The sequence below is a fragment of the Bufo bufo genome, chromosome 1 (assembly GCF_905171765.1).
Source record: "Bufo bufo chromosome 1, aBufBuf1.1, whole genome shotgun sequence".
NCBI lineage: Eukaryota > Metazoa > Chordata > Amphibia > Anura > Bufonidae > Bufo > Bufo bufo.
Window position 1 is genome coordinate 352336609 of NC_053389.1, and position 22058 is coordinate 352358666.

The 22058-nt window shown below is 44.8% G+C and overlaps 1 protein-coding gene across 1 annotated transcript in view; it reads right to left on the reverse strand.

Moving 5' to 3' along the window:
- Window positions 1-2713: 2713 nt before the first annotated feature.
- KCNMB1 (potassium calcium-activated channel subfamily M regulatory beta subunit 1) overlaps window positions 2714-22058 on the reverse strand; it is a 174515-nt gene continuing 155170 nt past the window's right edge. Inside the window, exon 4 of the mRNA XM_040404759.1 lies at window positions 2714-3165. Coding sequence (XP_040260693.1) covers window positions 2881-3165 — 285 coding nt within the window. The 3' untranslated portion in view covers window positions 2714-2880. The remainder of the gene's footprint in view (window positions 3166-22058) is intronic.

Genomic DNA, 22058 nt, shown 5'->3' on the forward strand with positions numbered 1-22058 from the left:
CGATACGGTCCTTGCTGGGCACCCGGGGGCAAGAGCCACACTGGATCTCATCGCTCGGAGATTCTGGTGGCCTGCGCTTCGTAAGTCGGTTGAGGTTTTTGTGGCAGCTTGCGAGACTTGCGCTCGTGCCAAAGTCCCTCATTCACGGCCATCAGGTCCTCTCCTTCCCTTACCCATTCCTTCCCGTCCTTGGACACATCTGTCCATGGACTTCATAACGGACTTGCCTCGTTCCTCGGGGAAGACTGTGATTCTGGTGGTGGTGGACCGTTTTTAGCAAAATGGTGCATTTCATCCCTTTCCTGGTTTGCCCAATGCTAAGACGCTGGCGCAGGCATTTATTGACCACATTGTCAAATTGCATGGTATTCCTTCAGACATAGTCTCTGATAGGGGCACGCAGTTTGTTTCCAGATTCTGGAAGGCTTTCTGTTCTCGCTTGGGGGTTCGGTTGTCATTCTCTTCTGCTTTCCACCCGCAGTCGAATGGCCAGACAGAGCGCGTCAATCAGAATCTGGAGACATATCTGCGCTGTTTTGTGGCGGAGAATCAGGAGGATTGGTGTTCTTTTTTGTCCCTTGCTGAGTTTGCTTTAAATAACCGTCGTCAGGAGTCCTCTGATAAGTCACCATTTTTTGGTGCATATGGGTTTCATCCGCAGTTTGGGACTTTCTCGGGAGAGGGGTCTTCTGGTTTGCCTGATGAGGACAGATTCTCCTCGTCTTTGTCATCTATTTGGCAAAAGATTCAGGATAATCTAAAGAGCATGAGTGAGAGATATAAGCGTGTGGCAGATAAGAGACGTGTGCCTGGTCCGGACCTGAATGTTGGTGATCTGGTGTGGTTGTCTACCAAGAATATCAAATTGAAGGTTCCCTCCTGGAAGTTGGGTCCTAGGTTTATTGGGCCTTACAAGATCCTGTCTGTCATCAATCCTGTTGCCTACCGTCTTGATCTTCCTCAGACTTGGAAGATCCATAATGTTTTTCATAAATCCTTATTGAAACCTTATGATCAACCTATTGTACCCTCGCCTTTGCCTCCTCCTCCGATTATGGTTGATGGAAATCTTGAATTTCAGGTCTCTAGGATTGTGGATTCTCGTCTTGTCCGCGGTTCCCTCCAGTACCTCGTTCATTGGGAAGGTTATGGTCCTGAGGAGAGGATGTGGGTCCCTGTGACGGACATTAAGGCCACTCGTCTCATCAGGGCTTTCCATAGGTCCCATCCTGAGAAGGTGGGCCCTGAGTGTCCGGAGTCCACTCGTAGAGGGAGGGGTACTGTCACAACCAGACAGTTGAGAAGCTCTGACAGGAGCCTTTCAGATCCTCCTCCTTGAATTTCTTTGTTTTGGTTGAGTTCCTCATCTCGTTAGTCTATCTCAGCTGTCATGCAGTTGGACTGATTGCTGCCCTTTAAGTTCCTCCCCAGAATGCAGTAGTGTGCGGCTTATACAACTTCCTGGAGTGTGTGTGCATGCTGTTCCTAGTTCTCAGTCCACAGTCCACAGTCCCCAGTTCCCAGTCATCTGCAAGATAAGTACTGTTTATGTATTTATGATTTTCTGTTTTCTGGATCCAGGTGACCCTGACTCCCTCCGTGTCTGTTTACGGAGCCGGTGGTCGTATCCCCTCACTATTGTAGGGTCTTCAGGTGTAAGATAGTCGAGGTACGTGGATATGCGCCCATCCACCTTCGGGGTGGTCGCATAGGCTGAGCAATAAGGGAGAGCGGCAGGTCTCATGCAGGGGTCTCCCTTTTGTTCCTTAGTTGTGGATCCAGTGAGTCATTGTTTATATTGTATTGTCTTGTTTCCTGTACACCATCCGTGACAGTCTAATGGTGATGGTCATTCTACATCTAAAAGAAAGGCTTCAAATGCTTTGCACTGTTTGCACTGCTATAACATGGAATAAAACCTTTTTTTTCTCTCTATTACTTTATTGGTGCTGCCTCCATGTCCTTATTTTGTTCCACTAAAGAGTCACTGGGACACCTGCAGGGGCACACAGATTTTTTGTTGCTTTACTGATTCTGAAAGATGCTGTATGCTTTTTTGGGGGTTTAGCTGGGGGTCAGATAGGAATATTGGTGGCCTGCACGATGATGTGTGCAACCAAATATGTGACCTTCATACATACAGTAACTGTTTTGCTACCAAAAATGACTAACTATGCATGTTTCTGCATGGCATAGGGATGTACACAAGGATACATTCTCCCTAAAGTTTAACTGCAGGATGGGATAGACCTGACTTAACGCACTTCGTGACAAATTAATTCTGACCGAATCAAGTTTTTAAAAACCTTGCTCTTCTCTATTCAGTGCCTAATCAGTATGGGGAAGATTTATCAAAACTGTTACAAAGTAAATCTAGCTTAGTTGCCCATTGCAACCTATTGTACTTCACCCTTCATATTTCAGAGTTCCTTTGGGAAATGAAAGGCTCACTCTGATTGTTTGGTATGGGCAATTAAAGGGCATCTGTAAGCAGATTTGTATCAATGAAACTGTCTGAAACTGGCTGACCTGTTGCATGTGCACTTGTTAGCTGAAGGCATCTGTGTTGGTCCTACTATGTGCCCATATTGTTGAGAAAATTGATGTTTTAATATATGCAAATAAGCCTCTAAGAGTCGCGGGAGCTACACCTAGATGCTCTGCTCTCTCTGCAACTGCCGCGCCCTCTGCACTTTGACAGGGCCACGCAACAGGTCACAACCAGTTTCATAGGTACAAATCTGTGACATATGCCTTTTAAGCCAGTTTTCCTTTGCACCAGATCTGATAAATCTTCCCCTATGTGCATTTTTTTTCTTTTTATATTTTGACTTTTGTCAATGATAGAATAAACCTGTATGAGTAACATGTACAACAAAATTAGGTATTTACTTTGTTTACTTGCACTGAAAGCATGGCAAAATATTGACTTATTTTTACAATAATAACAACAAAAAGTCCAACAGTAAACATTGATGCTGGCCAGAAAAAGCATAAAATCATCTTTTGAGGTCCAAACTTTCTTATTAAAATAATACTCTTCTGTCTTCCTTTGGGATCAAAATAGCAGGTAAATGAAGCAGACTTATTAAATCTTCCTTGAATTTCCTGTACATGCATTGCAATTTCTGTGTAGTTTTCCTTACAATCAGGAATGTAGGAGCACTGCAAAGATAAAAGAATCACAGTTTTATTAACTATTAGCACATTATAAACAAGATCAGTCAGAATATCCTCTGAAGGAGTTCACATTAAAAAAAATCATATACAGGTGCATATCAATAAATCTGAATATCATTGAAAAGTTAATTTATTTCAGTAATTCAATTCAAAAAGTTATATATTACTGTATATAGATTCATTTCACTGATGTATTTCAAGCATTTATTTATTTTAAAAGGGTTTTCTGACATGTTATTACTAATGATGTATCCTCAGAGGTCATCAATATCTGATCAGTGAGGGTCCGACACCTGGGACCCCCGCCGATAAGCTGTTTGAGATGGCAGCGGCACTCCTGTGAGCACCGTGGCCATCTCCGTGCTCACCAAGAACGGCGCCATATATAGTATAGTGGCTGTGCTTGATATCGCAGCTCAGCCTATTTCACTTCAATGGGGCTGAGCTGTGCCTAAGCCACATGACAGATGAACATGCCATCACTGGCCTAGGAAAGGCAGCAAGAAGGCTGCTGCGCTTACAGAAGCACCGCTGCTTTCTGGAACAGCTGATCGACGGGGGTCTCTGGTGTTGAATCCTCACCAATCATATACTGATGACCTATCCACATGGTAGGATATGCAGTGTGTATCGGACGGCACTATGGAGGTAGCACGTGTCCTAGGGCAGGCGTCCCATGAAAATAGTGATAAAGAAGGACGGGCACTCACTGTTAGTTTCTTTTGGAATGCTTTGTTTATTGCCACATGCTAGTGACGCGTTTTGGCACAATTTGTGCCTTCTTCAAACTGTGAATCTCCAACACCATTACATTTAAATAGCCTGCCAAATAACAAAGTAGTGACGCCATGTTGTCATGACGACAGGGTAAACAATCAAAATAGAAAAAAAAGGATCACGTGTAAAGTCAAAACAATATCGTAAAGTCCATCTTGGTATTCAAGAATTGTGTAGTTCATATAGTTTCAGTTCCTCTGTGAAAAAATGATAGATAATAGTATATAATAAAATATAAATCCCAAAAAGCTGTTCAACTCATAGTTGCGATTGAGGCCTCTCGGCTCCAGTGTTTGGAGTCTGTGGATCCAGGAAGCCTCCCACTTGAGTAATAATTTGTTCCTGTCTCCCCCCCATATTCAATAATCTGGAAGCGTAGTTGCAAGAGGGTATGTTTTTGTTGGTGGAAATGGTATGGTATGGGTAACAATAGGTTGCCTTTCCTGATGGTAGACTTGCAGAATCTTTCATTCTGGTGGACATGCCACATACAGGTATTCTCTCTCCTGTGTATGTGGATGGGTAAGATGTGTACCTTTTATAACGTTAGAACAGTGTATACAATCCAGGCAGGGAAAGGTTCCTTGCTTAGGGGAGGAGAGTACACTTTGTCTGAGTTCTGTTCTATTGCTCCCAATGTCCACTCTGATGATTTGGTCCCTAATGTTATCCGCTCTTTTATAACAAATCATGGGTGGGCTCAGAAATTCCTCAATTTGTGGGTAGAAATTGGTTATAACATGCCAATGTTTATTAATGCAGCAAGTGATGGCCACAAAAAGAGAAAGGCGCTCATAGGGTGAGTACGTAAAAAAAAAAGGATCTGTCCAAAAGTCCTTAGGAAGGGGCCAGACCGCCGATCGAGTAAACTCTGGTACTGGAGCTCCACTAGACTATAGAAGTCTAGCAAGCGTGTGAACACAGGGCGCAGGCTCACAACCAGATGACAATTATAACAAGGTTTATTTGAAGACGGAACCCTTTATCAAGTCTAAAAAACATAAAGTGGAAAGTGATATATATCTCATATATATATATATAAATGAGTTTCTGTCTGTCTGTCTGTCTGTCTGTACTTTATGCGCGACCAAACGACTGGTCCGATCTTCACCAAATTTGGCACACAGGTACATCAGGTGTCCGGGAAGGTTTTAGACCGGGTCTCATCTCTCTAAGACGTACCGTTCCTGAGATATTTGAGGAGGTCACTGTTTTTAAAGGGGCAGGCACAGTGGAGGTCACTAATAAAGGGGCGGGCACTGTGGAGGTCACTGTTATTAAATGGGCGGGCGATGTGGAGGTCACTGTATTTAAAGGGGAGGGTGCTATGAAGGTCTTTGTTAAAGGGGCAGGCACTGTGAAGGTCATTGTTAAAGGGGCGGACACTGTGGAGGTCACTGTTAAAGGGGCAGGCACTGTGAAGGTCATTGTTAAAGGGGCGGACACTGTGGAGGTCACTGTTAAAGGGGCAGGCACTGTTAAAGGGGTGGGCACTGTGAAGGTCATTGTTAAAGGGGCACGCACTGTGGAGGTCAATGTTAAAGGGGCAGCCACTGTGGAGGTCACTGTTGGGGGAAACTGTCGATATCTTTTTACGACACACTGAAACATAAAATGAAATAGATGAAATACAGTCAGGTCCAAAAATATTGGGACATCGACACAATTCTAACATTTTTGGCTTTATACAATACCACAATGGATTTGAAATGAAACAAACAAGATGTGCTTTAACTGCAGACTGTCAGCTTTAATTTGAGGGTATTTACATCCAAATCAGGTGAACGGTGTAGGAATTAAAACAGTTTGCATATGTGCCTCCCTCTTGTTAAGGGACCAAAATGGGACATAATAATAATAAAACTTTCACTTTTTAATACTTGGTTGCAAATCCTTTGCAGTCAACTACAGCCTTAAGTCTGGAACGCATAGACATCACCAGATGCTGTTTTTCATCCCTGGTGATGCTCTGCCAGGCCTCTACTGCAACTGTCTTCAGTTCCTGCTTGTTCTTGGGGCATTTTCCCTTAAGTTTTTTCTTCAGCAAGTGAAATGCATGCTCAATCGGATTCAGGTCAGGTGATTGACTTGGCCATTGCATAACATTCCACTTCTTTCCCTTAAAAAACTCTTTACTTGCTTTTGCACTATGCTTTGGGTCATTTTCCATCTGCACTGTAAAGTGCCGTCCAATGAGTTCTGAAGCATTTGGCTGAATATGAGCAGATAATATTGCCCAAAACACTTCAGAATTCATCCTGCTGCTTTTGTCAGCAGTCACATCATCAATAAATACAAGAGAACCAGTTCCATTGGCAGCCATACATGCCGACGACATGACACTACCACCACCATGCTTTACTGATGAGGCGGTATGCTTAGGATCATGAGCAGTTCCTTTCCTTCTCCATACTCTTCTCTTCCCATCACTCTGGTACAAGCTGATCTTGGTCTCATCTGTCCATAGGATGTTGTTCTAGAACTGTGAAGGCTTTTTTAAATGTCATTTGGCAAACTCTGATCTGGCCTTCCTGTTTTTTAGGCTCACCAATGGTTTACATATTGTGGTGAACCCTCTGTATTCACTCTGGTGAAGTCTTCTTTTGATTGTTGACTTTGACACACATACACCTACCTCCTGGAGAGTGTTCTTGATCTGGCCAACTGTTGTGAAGGGTGTTTTCTTCACCAGGGAAAGAATTCTTCGGTCATCCACCACAGTTGTTTTCCATGGCCTTCCGGGTCTTTTGGTGTTGCTGAGCTCACCGGTGCGTTCCTTCTTTTTAAGAATGTTCCAAACTGTTGTTTTGGCCACGCCTAAGGTTTTTGCTATCTCTCTAATGGGTTTGTTTTGTTTTTTCAGCCTAATGATGGCTTGTTTCACTGATAGTGACAGCTCTTTGGATCTCATCTTGAGAGTTGACAGCAACAGATTCCAAATGCAACTCTGGACCTTTCATCTGCTCATTGTAATTGGGATAATGAGGGAATAACACACACCTGGCCATGGAACAACTGAGAAGCCAGTTGTTTTATTACTTTTGGTCCCTTAACAAGTGGGAGGCACATATGCAAACTGTTGTAATTCCTACACCGTTCACCTGATTTGGATGTAAATACCCTCAAATTAAAGCAGACAGTCTGCAGATAAAGCACATCTTGTTCGTTTCATATAAAATCCATTGTGGTGGTGTATAGAGCCAAAATGTTAGAATTGTGTCGATGTCCCGATATTTATGGACCTGACTGTAAACCCGTGCGAAGCCGGGTCCTTCTGCTAGTCTCTTAATTATATAAAAATCTGTGTCTGTTAGTTCTTAAAGCACGACCAAACGACCAGACCGATCTTCACCAATTTTGGCACACAGGTACATCAGGTGTCCGGGAAGGTTTTAGACTCTCAACTCTCTAGGATGTACAGTTCCAGAGATATTCACAAAAAAATTACTCACATTAGCCAATACAAGCCTGCAAGTCTTTCTCTTCAAATCCCAACTGCCATAAACAGTTTTACTCCAGGTTTCCATAACAACCCAGCCATTTTCTTTACTGCTTAAAGGGGCGGGCACTGTGGAGGTCACTGTTATTAAAGGGGCGGGCACTGTGGAGGTCACTGTTATTAAAGGGGTGGGTGCTATGAAGGTCCCTGTTAACTAGGCGGTAACTGTGAAAGTCACTAGTAAAGGGGTGGCCACTGTGAAAGTCACTGTTAAAGGGGCGGCCACTGTGAAAGTCACTGTTAAAAAAGCGGTCACTGTTAAAGGGGCGGTCACTGTTAAAGGGGAGATCACTGTTAAATGGGCGGGCACTGTGAAGGTCACTGTTAAAGGGGTGGTCAATGCTAAAGGGGCGATCACTGTTAAATGGGCGGGCACTGTGGAGGTCACTGTTAAACGGGCAGGCACTGTTAAAAGGGGCGGGCACTGTGAAGGTCACTGTTAAAGGGGTGGTCAATGCTAAAGGGGCGATCACTGTTAAATGGGCGGGCACTGTGGAGGTCACTGTTAAACGGGCAGGCACTGTTAAAAGGGGCGGGCACTGTGAAGGTCATTGTTAAATGTGGCGGCCACTGTGGATGTCAATGTTAAAGGGGCGGGTTCTGTAGAGGTCACTGTTATGAGGGAAACTGTTTATATCTTTTAACGACACACGGAAACATAAAATGAAATAGATTAAATATACCCGTGCGAAGCTGGGTCCTTCTGCTAGTATATATATACCGGATTTTTTGCCCTATAAGATGCAGCGGCCCATAAGACGCACCTAGGTTTTAGAGGAGAACAATAAGAAAAAAATATTTTCCATTACACCTCAGGTTAGACCAGCAATCAGACCCCCAAAGTTAATCAGACCTTAGCTTACAGCCCCAATCAGACCCCTAATGTCAACCAAACCTCAGATCAGACCCTCAATGCCTCAGATCTACCCACCAACCTTCAGCCATCTATCAGCCCCTATATGTCACCCATTAGCCCCTATATGTCAGCCATCAGCCCCATATATTCAGCCATCAGCCCCTATATGTCAGCCATCAGCCGTCATATGTCAGCAAGCAGCCCCTATATGTCAGCAAGCAGCCACCAGTGCAAATAAAATAAAAAAAACTCACTTACCTCTCCTGCTCCTGGACGTCACCGCTCCTCATCATCACGATCCTCTTCATCCTGCTGTCGGCTGTGTATCGCGGTGCACAGTGTGAAGTCACAGAGTGCCCTCACGCTGTGCGCAGCCCTGCACAGCCAATAGCCAAGCCAAGGACCAGAAAGCAGTGAGTACAGAGCCTTCACCGCTTCCCGCTCCTCCGGTACTAATGAAACGCTTACATAATGGACGCGCTTCATTAGTATTCGCCCCAAAAGACGCAGGGGCATTTGCCCCCAACTTTGGAGGGAAAAAGGTGCGTCTTATGGGGGGAAAAAATTATATATATATATATATAGAGAGAGAGATGAAACAAGGACAGCACTCCAAGTAAAAAAGTGGTATTTAATCACCCATGCAGATGGCAACGTTTCAGCTCAAACAAGAGCCTTTTTCAAGCCTCTTGTTTGAGCTGAAACGTTGCCATCTGCATCGGTGATTAAATACCACTTTTTTACTTGGAGTGCTGTCCTTGTTTCATCTCTGTTCATCTGGGGTAAGCAGCTATATCCCTGGACGTAGCACCCATACTGCCTGTTTCCAGTGTCGCCATTATTTTCCTTTTATATATATATATATATATACACACACTGCTCAAAAAAATAAAGGGAACACAAAAATAACACATCCTAGATCTAAATTAATTAAATATTCTTCTGAAATACTTTGTTCTTTACATAGTTGAATGTGCTGACAACAAAATCACACAAAAATAAAAAAAATGGAAATCTAATTTTTCAACCCATGGAGGTCTGGATTTGGAGTCACACTCAAAATTAAAGTGGAAAAACACACTACAGGCTGATCCAACTTTGATGTAATGTGTGTGGCCTCCACGTGCCTGTATGACCTCCCTACAACGCCTGTGCATGCTCCTGATGAGGTGGCGGACGGTCTCCTGAGGGATCTCCTCCCAGACCTGGACTAAAGCATCTGCCAACTCCTGGACAGTCTGTGGTGTAACGTGACGTTGGTGGATAGAGCGAGACATGATGTCCCAGATGTGCTCAATTGGATTCAGGTCTGGGGAACGGGCGGGCCAGTCCATAGCATCAATGCCTTCGTCTTGCAGGAACTGCTGACACACTCCAGCCACATGAGGTCTAGCATTGTCTTGCATTAGGAGGAACCCAGGGCCAACCGCACCAGCATATGGTCTCACAAGGGGTCTGAGGATCTCATCTCGGTACCTAATGGCAGTCAGGCTACCTCTGGCGAGCACATGGAGGGCTGTGTGGCCCTCCAAAGAAATGCCACCCCACACCATTACTGACCCAATGCCAAACTGGTCATGCTGGAGGATGTTGCAGGCAGCAGAACGTTCTCCACGGCGTCTCAAGACTCTGTCACGTCTGTCACATGTGCTCAGTGTGAACCTGCTTTCATCTGTGAAGAGCACAGGGCACCAGTGGCGAATTTGCCAATCTTGGTGTTCTCTGGCAAATGCCAAACGTCCTGCACGGTGTTGGGCTGTAGGCAGTGCTCCTCCTGTTACTTTTTGCACAAAGGCGGAGGTAGCGGTCCGGCTGCTGGGTTGTTGCCCTCCTACGGCCTCCTCCACGTCTCCTGATGTACTGGCCTGTCTCCTGGTAGCGCGTCCATGCTCTGGACACTACGCTGACAGACACAGCAAACCTTCTTGCCACAGCTCGCATTGATGTGCCATCCTGGATAAGCTGCACTACCTGAGCCACTTGTGTGGGTTGTAGACTCTGTCTCATGCTACCACTAGAGTGAAAGCGCCGCCACCATTCAAAAGTGACCAAAACATATCTCTTCCGACTCCCCAGGTCGCTGGTTCAGATACCTCCAACTCCGTAATTTCGTAAGCTCCTTGGCTCCTTGGCAACTATCCGCCCCTCTGACTAACGTTGAAAAACTCTGCACAGCAGCGTCAGGACCTTGTCATGGCATATCTTTGATCTACGGTCTGATTGGTGCAGTGGAGGTAGGGGATGGCACGTTAACCGAACAGTTGAAGGATTGTGTCTGGTTGGGAAGGTGAATTAGCGGTCACCATTTCCGCTGATCAATGGAATCGCTCCCTTCTGTTCACTCATAAGTCGACTGTTTCTTGTCGCCTACAAGAGTTGAATTATAAAATTCTTACACGGTGGTATAGGACTCCGGTCAAGCTACATCAGTTTTATCCCTCTGTTCCCAATACATGTTGGCGATGCCACGATGCAGTGGGCTCCATGCTCCACATCTGGTGGGACTGTCCTGGGGTCGCCCCCCTGTGGCAGGATGTTTTTGCTCTATATAACGCTTTGTACCGGACCTCTATATCACCGTCTCCTCAGATAGCTTTACTTTCTATCTATTCGGGTAGAATTCAACTTGTCAAGAAAGGTGCCCTTAGGCTATTTGTGCAGGCTGTGAGACATATCATACCGCGCCAGTGGAAATCAGCAGATAGTCTGCGGAGACTTACTTGGGTCCATGCACTGGACACTCTGGTCTGGATGGAAGAGCTGAGAGCTGAGGCCCACAATCAGACGCGTTCCTACTCGCAAACATGGGACCCTTGGCTGCAATTCAGAAGCTCTCCTAGATTTCACACTTGGCTAGATACTGGTAGTTGTACCTGGTGAAGTTCAGGTTTCTTTTTACACATCCCCTCCCCTCCCCCTGCATATCCTTCCCTTCCGTTTTCCAGCCCCTTGTCTTGTCTTGGTCTTATTTGTTCAGACTCATCACACTTATTTACATACTTATGATAGCCATGTTTCCTTTATAATTGGGCACAGGTTATATTGCCCTTTTCCACACTTGTCATGTGACTGTGTATCTCATTTTCATTTTTGCTTCAATAAATATGATTGAACCACAAAAGTGACCAAAACATCAGCCAGGAAGCATAGGAACTGAGAAGTGGTCTGTGGTCACCACCTGCAGAACCACTCCCTTATTGGGGGTGTCTTGCTAATTGCCTATAATTTACACCTGTTGTCTATCCCATTTGCACAACAGCATGTGAAATTTATTGTCACTCAGTGTTGCTTCCTAAGTGGACAGTTTGATTTCACAGAAGTGTGATTGACTTGGAGTTACATTGTGTTGTTTAAGTGTTCCCTTTATTTTTTTGAGCAGTGTATATATATATACAGTCGTGGCCAAAAGTTTTGAGAATGACACAAATATTAGTTTTCACAAAGTTTGCTGCTAAACTGCTTTTAGATCTTTGTTTCAGTTGTTTCTGTGATGTAGTGAAATATAATTACACGCACTTCATACGTTTTTAAAGGCTTTTATCGACAATTACATGACATTTATGCAAAGAGTCAGTATTTGAAGTGTTGGCCCTTCTTTTTCAGGACCACTGCAATTCGACTGGGCATGGTCTCGATCAACTTCTGGGCCAATTCCTGACTGATAGCAACCCATTCTTTCATAATCACTTCTTGGAGTTTGTCAGAATTAGTGGGTTTTTGTTTGTCCACCCGCCTCTTGAGGATTAACCACAATTCTCAATGGGATTAAGATCTGGGTAGTTTCCAAACCATGGACCCAAAATGTCAACGTTTTGGTCCCCGAGCCACTTAGTTATCACTTCTGCCTTATGGCACGGTGTTCCATCGTGCTGGAAAATGCATTGTTCTTCACCAAACTGTTGTTGGATTGTTGGAAGAAGTTGCTGTTGGAGGGTGTTTTGGTACCATTCTTTATTCATGGCTGTGTTTTTGGGCAAAATTGTGAGTGAGCCCACTCCCTTGGATGAGAAGCAACCCCACCCATGAATGGTCTCAGGATGCTTTACTGTTGGCATGACACAGGACTGATGGTAGCGCTCACCTTTTCTTCTCCGGACAAGCCTTTTTCCAGATGCCCCAAACAATCGGAAAGAGACTTCATCAGAGAATATGACTTTGCCCCAGTCCTCAGCAGTCCATTAACAAACTTTCTGCAGAAGATCAATCTATCCCTGACGTTTTTTTTGGAGAGAAGTGGCTTCTTTGCTGCCCTTCTTGACACCAGGCCATCTTCCAAAAGTCTTCGCCTCACTGTGCGTGCAGATGCACTCACACCTGCCTGCTGTCATTCCTGAGCAAGCTTTGACTGGTGGCACTCCGAACCCACAGCTGAATCCTCTTTAGGAGACGATCCTGGCGCTTGCTGGACTTTCTTGGACGCCCTGAAGCCTTCTTAACAAGAATTGAATCTCTTTCCTTGAAGTTCTTGATGATCCTATAAATTGTTGATTGAGGTGAAATCTTAGTAGCCACAATATCCTTGCCTGTGAAGCCATTTTTATGCAACGCAATGATGGCTGCACACGTTTCTTTGCAGGTCACCATGGTTAACAATGGAAGAACAATGATTTCAAGCATCACCCTCCTTTTAACATGTCAAGTCTGCCATTTTAACCTAATCAGCTTGACATAATGATCTCAAGCCTTGTGCTCGTTAACATTCTCACCTGAGTTAACAAGACGATTACTGAAATGATCTCAGCAGGTCCCTTAATGACAGCAATGAAACACAGTGGAAAGTTTTTTTGGGGAATAAGTTCATGGCAAAGAAGGACTATGCAATTTATCTGATCATTCTTTATAACATTCTGGAGTATATGCAAATTGCTATTATAAAAACTTAAGCAGCAACTTTTCCAATTTCCAATATTTATGTAATTCTCAAAACTTTTGGCCACGACTGTATATATATATATATATATATATATATATGAAACAATAATAGTAATTGTAAAAAATATAAGAGGAGGAAATTCCATGGGTTAAAAGGATACTTCTAAAAACTTATCTCAATAGAAAAGATGCTTAGAGGAGGATGAAATAATGCATTCCAAATATGGGGAAAACAGATAGAAATAATAAAAAAATATATATAATAAATAATATAAAATCAATAAATGAGTAAATAATTAATTAATACACAATTAATACATAGCCAAAGTAATATAGGGGGTGTAGTTACAATATCACATATACATATAGTGGTATATACAAATGTTAATATGAGCCCAGGGTGGTGTCGCGAGGGTATCAAGAGCCACGTCTGACTCCGTTATACCCGGGGTCAGGAAGTCGCAGCGGGTGGCTGCGCGCTCTATATCTAAAGATCATGGTGTTTCTTAGTTATTGTTTTCTGTGTTTGCCTTGCTATCCTTTTTGTCTCTCTCAGGGATCCGTAGCTTCTCCTCCTCAGCTGTTTCTTGTCTGCCACTCCCTACCTCCTTATATTCTCCCCTCACACTTCTCTAGTTGCCAGTTATAGAGCTTCCTGCCTGGACATCTATACTGACCCACTGGAGTGGTTAATCCTGGTTGTTGTTCCTGTGTGCTACCCTCCGGATCCCTGTTTGGCTTATTGTTGTCTCCTGTTGTCGCCCACCTGGGAATATATGTTGAGTCTGTGTTGTCTGTCCTCCCCTTGGTGTTTTCCCTTAGAGTTAGTGGTGCGGACTAGTGTTCCCATCGCCCTGTTCACTACCTAGGGCTCAGCTCAGGGAAAGCCAGGGCTTTAGGCACGTGATCGGCGTACGGGTGAGGAACCCGTCTAGGGACGTCAGGGCAGCCAGGTGCCAGCCGCCAGGTGAGTCAGGGGTCACCATCTTCCCTCTCACTTGGGCAGGGCCTTCCTCGTTCCCTCCCTCTGTGTCACGTATGTGATAGCCACGCCGACCGTGATAGGTGGCCGCATTCTGGGTAATACAAACCGGATTCCAAAAAAGTTGGGACACTAAACAAATTGTGAATAAAAACTGATGCAATGATGTGGAGATGGCAAATGTCAATATTTTATTTGTAATAGAACGTAGATGACAGATCAAACGTTTAATCCGAGTAAATGTATCATTTTAAAGGAAAAATACGTTGATTCCAATTTTCACGGTGTCAACAAATCCCAGCAATAAGAGGCTGGAAAAAGTAAATTTGAGCATAACGAAGAGCTGGAAGACTAATTAACACTAATTAGGTCAATTGGCAACATGATTGGGTATAAAAAGAGCTTCTCAGAGTGGCAGTGTCTCTCAGAAGCCAAGATGGGTAGAGGATCACCAATTCCCACAATGTTGCGCAGAAAGATAGTGGAGCAATATCAGAAAGGTGTTACCCAGCGAAAAATTGCAAAGACTTTGCATCTATCATCATCAACTGTGCATAACATCATCCGAAGATTCAGAGAATCTGGAACAATCTCTGTGCGCAAGGGTCAAGGCCGTAAAACCATACTGGATGCCCGTGATCTCCGGGCCCTTAAACGACACTGCACCACAAACAGGAATGCTACTGTAAAGGAAATCACAGAATGGGCTCAGGAATACTTCCAGAAACCATTGTCAGTGAACACAATCCACCGTGCCATCCGCCGTTGCCAGCTGGACTCTACAGTGCAAAGAAGAAGCCATTTCTAAGCAAGATCCACCAGCTCAGGCGTTTTCACTGGGCCAGGGATCATTTAAAATGGAGTGTGGCAAAATGGAAGACTGTTCTGTGGTCAGATGAGTCACGATTCGAAGTTCTTTTTGGAAATCTGGGACGCCATGTCATCCGGACCAAAGAGGACAAGGACAACCCAAGTTGTTATCAACGCTCAGTTCAGAAGCCTGCATCTCTGATGGTATGGGGTTGCATGAGTGCGTGTGGCATGGGCAGCTTGCATGTCTGGAAAGGCACCATCAATGCAGAAAAATATATTCAGGTTCTAGAACAACATATGCTCCCATCCAGACGTCATCTCTTTCAGGGAAGACCCTGCATTTTTCAACAAGATAATGCCAGACCACATTCTGCATCAATCACAACATCATGGCTGCGTAGGAGAAGGATCCGGGTACTGAAATGGCCAGTCTGCAGTCCAGATCTTTCACCTATAGAGAACATTTGGCGCATCATAAAGAGGAAGGTGCAACAAAGAAGGCCCAAGACGATTGAACAGTTAGAGGCCTGTATTAGACAAGAATGGGAAAGCATTCCTATTTCTAAACTTGAGAAACTGGTCTCCTTGGTCCCCAGACGTCTGTTGAGTGTTGTAAGAAGAAGGGGAGATGCCACACAGTGGTGAAAATGGCCTTGTCCCAACTTTTTTGGGATTTGTTGACACCATGAAATTCTGATTCAACATATTTTTCCCTTAAAATGGTACATTTTCTCAGTTTAAACTTTTGTTCCGTGATTTATGTTATATTCTGAATAAAATATTAGAAGTTGGCACCTCCACATCATTGCATTCAGTTTTTATTCACGATTTGTATAGTGTCCCAACTTTTTTGGAATCCGGTTTGTATATATATATATATATATATATATATATATATATATATATGTATGTATGTGTATATAGTATGTTAATTTTAGCCCAGGGGCTTGCTGAAGCAAGGATATGCCATAGACATATATGTGAGTGGCCACATTGTGGATAATATACAGGGTGGGCCATTTATATGGATACACCTTAATAAAATGGGAATGGTTGGTGATATTAACTTCCTGTTTGTGGCACATTAGTATATGTGAGGGGGGAAACTATTCAAGATGGGTGGTGACCATGGAGGCCATTTTGAAGTCGGCCAGTCGTATCATCTAAAGGCAATCGTCTATGCTGTGAAGATACGAGATGTGCAGCACCTGAAACTACGGATACTGGAAGCCTGTGCTAGCATTTCTCCTGCGGTGTTGCTATCAGTGTGTGAAGAGTGGGAGAAGAGGGTTGCATTGACAATCCAACACAATGGGCAGCACATTGAACACATTTTATAAGTGGTCAGAAACTTGTAAATAACTCATGAAAGAATAAAGTTACGTTAAAACCAATAAGTTTGATGTGTCACATGACCCTCTTCCTATTGAAAAAACAAAAGTTGGATTCAAAATGGCCGACTTCAAAATGGCCGCCATGGTCACCACCCATCTTGAAAAGTTTCCCCCCTCACATATACTAATGTGCCACAAACAGGAAGTTAATATCACCAACTATTCCCATTTTATTAAGGTGTATCCATATAAATGGCCCACCCTGTATATAGAAAGTCAATGTGTGGCCATATGATGGATATCACCAGATATAGCCCAGCAAAGAAGAGACATATACATATGCATGTGAAAGGTGGCCTAAAGTAATCGCTGTTCTCGGTTGAGAGGCAAAGACCTTTGGGGAGAGAAAGGAGACCTGTGAGGCTGCAGCAGATGATTTAGCACTGCCGCTTGCTATCGGCACGTGGGGCGCCTGATTCGCTGTGCGCTCACAGCGAAGGATTAGAGGAGTGGAGTGGGCGGGACTGGGAGCGCTGATTGGATGGCGGCTCTAGCGGGAATGGTCTGGATGATATTTAGTAATGCACTCTGAGAGTGGGGAGATGCAAGGGGGACCTATTTTGAGAGGTGACAAAACAAGAGGGTATTGCAGCGGGGTAAATGGTGACAGGAGCCTGCATTATTAGAAACCTCACATTGCAAAGGCACTTTGCCATTGAGACCAGGCTACCTAGTTCTGATACACAAGGGGACGACCCAGGAGGCACAGATCCTATGACCATGGTTCACACCAACCTAAAACTAAAATCCACGTTCAATCCCACCCACCATAAAGGGAAGGGAACCACATCAATACTTTTTCTCTCTAGTATCTAAAGATTTTAGAAGTATTAATAATGGCATCAAGATTAGGGATGAGCAAACCCGAACTGTACAGTTCGGGTTAGTACCGAATTTTGGGGTGTTCGTGCAGTGCAGTTTCTAGCTAAAATTTCTCTCAGGGCGAGTGTCAACCCCCCCCCCCCCCTCAAAACTGCTCGATGAAATAAGTGTCTCCCCGTTGTAGAAAATGTGGAACCACATTGCACGGACGGTCACAGTGACGCACCCAGTGACCCACTGTCCCACAGACTCAGGCTCTCACTCACAGCAGGCTTCTTTCTCAGCACTGCTCCGGGCGGGCGGTAACAGGCAGGCTCTGCGGGCGGCGGTGCTCACCTCACTACTGTACGTCACGCAGCGTGTGAGGTACAATGAGTGAGCGCCGCCGCCCGCACTGCCTGCCTGTGGGGGGACATTATTTTTAATAAGGAATCACTATGGACATTATTTAGAATGGAGGCTGCTGTGGGTGTCATTATAACTGTATAATGTCTGATAGGCCTAGTCCTGAGTTATATTACCCTGCCCTGTATAATAATGTACCCTGATACCCCTTAGTTATATTACTCCAGCGGGTAATATAACTAAGGGGTATCAGGGATGGGTACATTATTATACAGGGCAGGGTAATACAGTGAGGAACAGAAGTATTTGAGCACCCTGCGATTTTGCAAGTTCTCCCACTTAGAAATCATGGAGGTGTCTGAAATTCACATTGCAGGTGCATTCCCACTCTGCGAGACAGAATAAAAAATAAATAAATCAGGAAATCACATTGAATGATTTTTTAAGAATTTATTTGTCTTGCCCTGCTGAACATAAGTATTTGAACACCTGAGAAAATCAGTGTTAATATTTGGTACAGAAGCCTTTGTTTGCAATTACAGAGGTCAAACGTTTCCTGTGGTTCTTGACCAGGTTTGCATCCACTGCAACAGGGATTTTGGCCCACTCGTCCACACAGATCTCCTCTAGATCTGTCAGATTTCGGGCTGTCGCTGAGCAACACAGAGTTTCAGCTCCCTTCAAAGATGTTCTATTGGATTTAGGTCTGGAGACTGGCTAGGCCACTCCAGAACCTTGATATTCTTCTTACAGAGCCACTCCTTGGTTATCCTGGCTGTGTGCTTCGGGTGATTGTCATGTTGGAAGACCCATCCACGACCTTCAATGCTCTGACTGAGGGAAGGAGGTTGTTTCTCAAAATCTCACAATAAATGGCCCCATTCATCCTCTCCTTAATACAGTGCAGTCGTCCTGTCCCCTGTGCAGAAAAGCACCCCCAAAGCATGATGTTAACACCCCCATGCTTCACAGTAGGGATGGTGTTCTTGGGATGCAACTCATACTTCTTTTTCCTCCAAACACGACAAGTGAAGTTTAGACCAAAAAGTTCTACTTTGGTTTCATCTCACCACATGACTTTCTTCCATGCCTCCTCTGGATGATCCAGATGGTCATTGGCAAACTTCAGATGGGCCTGGGCATATGATGACTTGAGCAGGGGAACCTTCCGTGCAATGCATGATTTGAAACCATGACTGCGTAGTGTTCTACCGACAGTGATCTTTGAAACTGTGGTCCCAATTCTCTTCATGTCATTGACCAGCTCCTCCCTTGTAGTTCTGGGCTGATTCCTCACCTTTTTTATCATCAGTGATACCCCACAAGGTGAGATTTTGCATGGAGCCCCAGTCCGAGGGAGACTGACAGTCTTCCATTTTCTAACAATTGCTCCAACAGTTGATCTATTTTCACCAAGCTGCTTGGCAATTGCCCTGTAGCCCTTTCCAGCCTTCTGGAGATCCACAGATTTGTCTCTGGTGTCTTTTGACAGCTCTTTGGTCTTGCCCATGGTAGTAGTTGGCGTCTGACTGACTGTGGGGTGGACAGGTGTCTTTAAAGAGCTCAGACAGGTGCTACTAAGTTAGATTAATAAGTGGAGTAGAGGTGGACTTTTTAAAGGCACAGTAACAGGTCTTTGAGAGCCAGAATTATTGCTGTTTCTCAGGTGTTCAAATACTTATGTTCAGCAGTGCAAGACAAATAAATTCTTTAAAAGTCATACAATGTGATTTCCAGATTTTATTTTTTTATTCTGTCTCTCAGAGTGGGGATGCACCTACAATGTGAATTTCAGACCCCCCCATTATTTCTAAGTGGGAGAACTTGCAAAATCGCAGGGTGTTCAAATACTTCTGTTCCTCACTGTATAACTCAGCTCAGGACTAGGCCTATCAGACATTATAGTTATAATGAGTAATGACACCCACAGCAGCCTCCATTCTAAATAATGTCCATAGTGATCCTTATTAAACTTAATGTCCCCCACAGTAACAGTGGCCCCCATTTTCATGTCTCCCACAGTGGCCCCCCCATTGTAATTAATGCTTTGTACTGGACATCACTATGGCCTACAAGTTACCAGACGCTGGGGATACTCTCGTCTCCATAGGCTGCAACTAAAATAAAACTAGGAACATTCATCCTGGAGCCAGCATGGTGTTTAATAGGGGTTCTCCAGGAATTAAAAGAAAATACTTACATGCACATACTGCACATCACACATGTTATTACATATAGGCACATAGTACACATCACACATGTTATTACACACAGGCACATACTACACATCACACATGTTATTACATACAGGCACATAGTACACATCACACATGTTATTACATACAGGCACATAGTACACATCACACATGTTACTACATACAGGCACATAGTACACATCACATGTGCACTCACTTTTATTCAGGATTCCTGGGGCTCCATCATGCAGTGGAAGGGCAGTCCTGCAGCTAGTAACACTGCCTCTCCTGACAACCCTCCCCCTCCGACCCCGGTCCAGACTACATAACTGCATCATTTACACCAGCAGCTGTGTAAATAAGAGGGTAAGGGTTAACAGGGCACCAGCTAGCCATGGGGAAGGGAGGCAGTGACCAGCAGTTCTTACTGCAATGTCGGCTCCTCTGATCAGGAGCAGGCTGGGAGGAGGAGTCTTCTTATGATGTCTTCAGGCTTCTGAGTGCCGGACCGCAGGGCTGGCAGTATGATTAGACGTCACCACCAGCTACCTGCTACAGAAGTCGGGAGAGTAAAGAGATCGCTGTGCCCGGGTCTGAGAAAGTCTTGAACCCGGGCACAGGATTACAAACCCGGACTGTTCGGGTCAATCCCGTACGGGTGGCAACCCTAGGCAAGATGTCAGAGGGAGGGAGCCAGGGTGCATGGCAGAGAAACGACAAGAGGGCGCCCCTGCTGGCGCCCCCCTTCTGACAGCGCCCCGGGCGGCCGCTCGTCCCGCCCGCCCCTAGAAACGGCCCTGTGTTCGTGACACGGACCCGAACCCGAACATTTACGTAAAAATTCGGGTTCAGGTTCGTTGTTCAGGGATTTCTGTGGCGCATTTTGAAAGCCTGCAAAGCAGCCAATCAACAAGCGTCATACTACTTGCCCCAAGAGGCCATCACAGCCATGCCTACTATTGCCATGGCTGTGATTGGCCAATGCAGCATGTGACCCATCCTCTATTTAAGCTAGAGTCAAGTAGCGCTGCACGTCACTCTGCTGATACAAGCGTAGGGAGAGGATGCAGCTGCTGTTAGGGCGAGATTAGGCAGGGATTAACTCAGCAAAAACACTTAATGAAGTGATCGATCTACAGCTGTGAATCATTCAACTTCTGCTAGTTAATTGCTCACAGTTTTTAGGCTGCCCAGAGCGTTTTTCTGTCACTTTTTTCTGGGGTGATCGGCGGCCATTTTGTGTCTTGTGGTGCGCCAGACAAGCTGCCACCAAGTCCATTTAACCATCAATAGTAATTTTTTTTTTTTTGCTATATCCTACATCAGGGTCTTGGCTGTGCTTATTGTCACCCCTAGAAACTCAGGATAAAATTTTCTATATTTTATTGAGGGGTGAAATTCACTTGCAAAAATAGCAATCCCCTAAATCTGGTGTTCCAGCTGTGGCTAGCAAAGTGTAATACTGTCTGCTGTCTGGCAAAGGATATATTTTTTTCTGGGGTGAAATTCAATTGTCAAAATAGCAATACAATAAATCTTGTGTTCTTGCTGTGGCAGGACAAGTGTCACGAGTTGGAGGTCCCAGGAGAGACCACCGCGTCGTCAAGCAATAAACAAACGGAAATCAGGTACAGACACATAAGAGTTTATTGCACAAACAAAAACCAGGGAAGGCAGCACAGACAAAACATGAGCTCTATGTACCGTCAGCACAGTGGGAGAAAACCCCCACTGCGCCACTGTCTAGTAATACTCCAGAGGGGCGTGACTAAGCAACTCCTGGTATTCACTAGGGCCCCAGATGGTAGGGTTAGACTTTGCAGCAGGAAGTTGCCAGGGTCCACTCTGGAGCGTGACCTAGACAGTGACAGCAGGAACGAAAGGACAACAGGTACCAGAAGGTACCGACGGCACATAGGCAAACATAACAGACAGGCCAATACAAAACAGGGCAACTAATAACACAAGCAGAAATACATAGCAAGGAAACAGGAGTGACAATGAGCAGAGAAGGACTTGCTCCACCAGTAGTAAACTGCATGGCCTTGCGCATTGCACTCTGCTGCAAAGAAAGGTGCAGCAACGGCTTGCTGAACAGAGACATGAATACACACAAGGTAACTAAAACATAACTGACAGAACAGATAACAGAAACACAGGAAAGAGGACATCAAAGAGGACGGAAATGAACAAGTAGGAAACCCACAAAGCACAGACAGACAGACAGACACGGATCCCATGGGTCAGCAGCATGGGAGAGAGAGTACAAACCAGGAGCAGGACAAGACAACACACACCAGGAGAGCTGACCCAGAACTGAGGA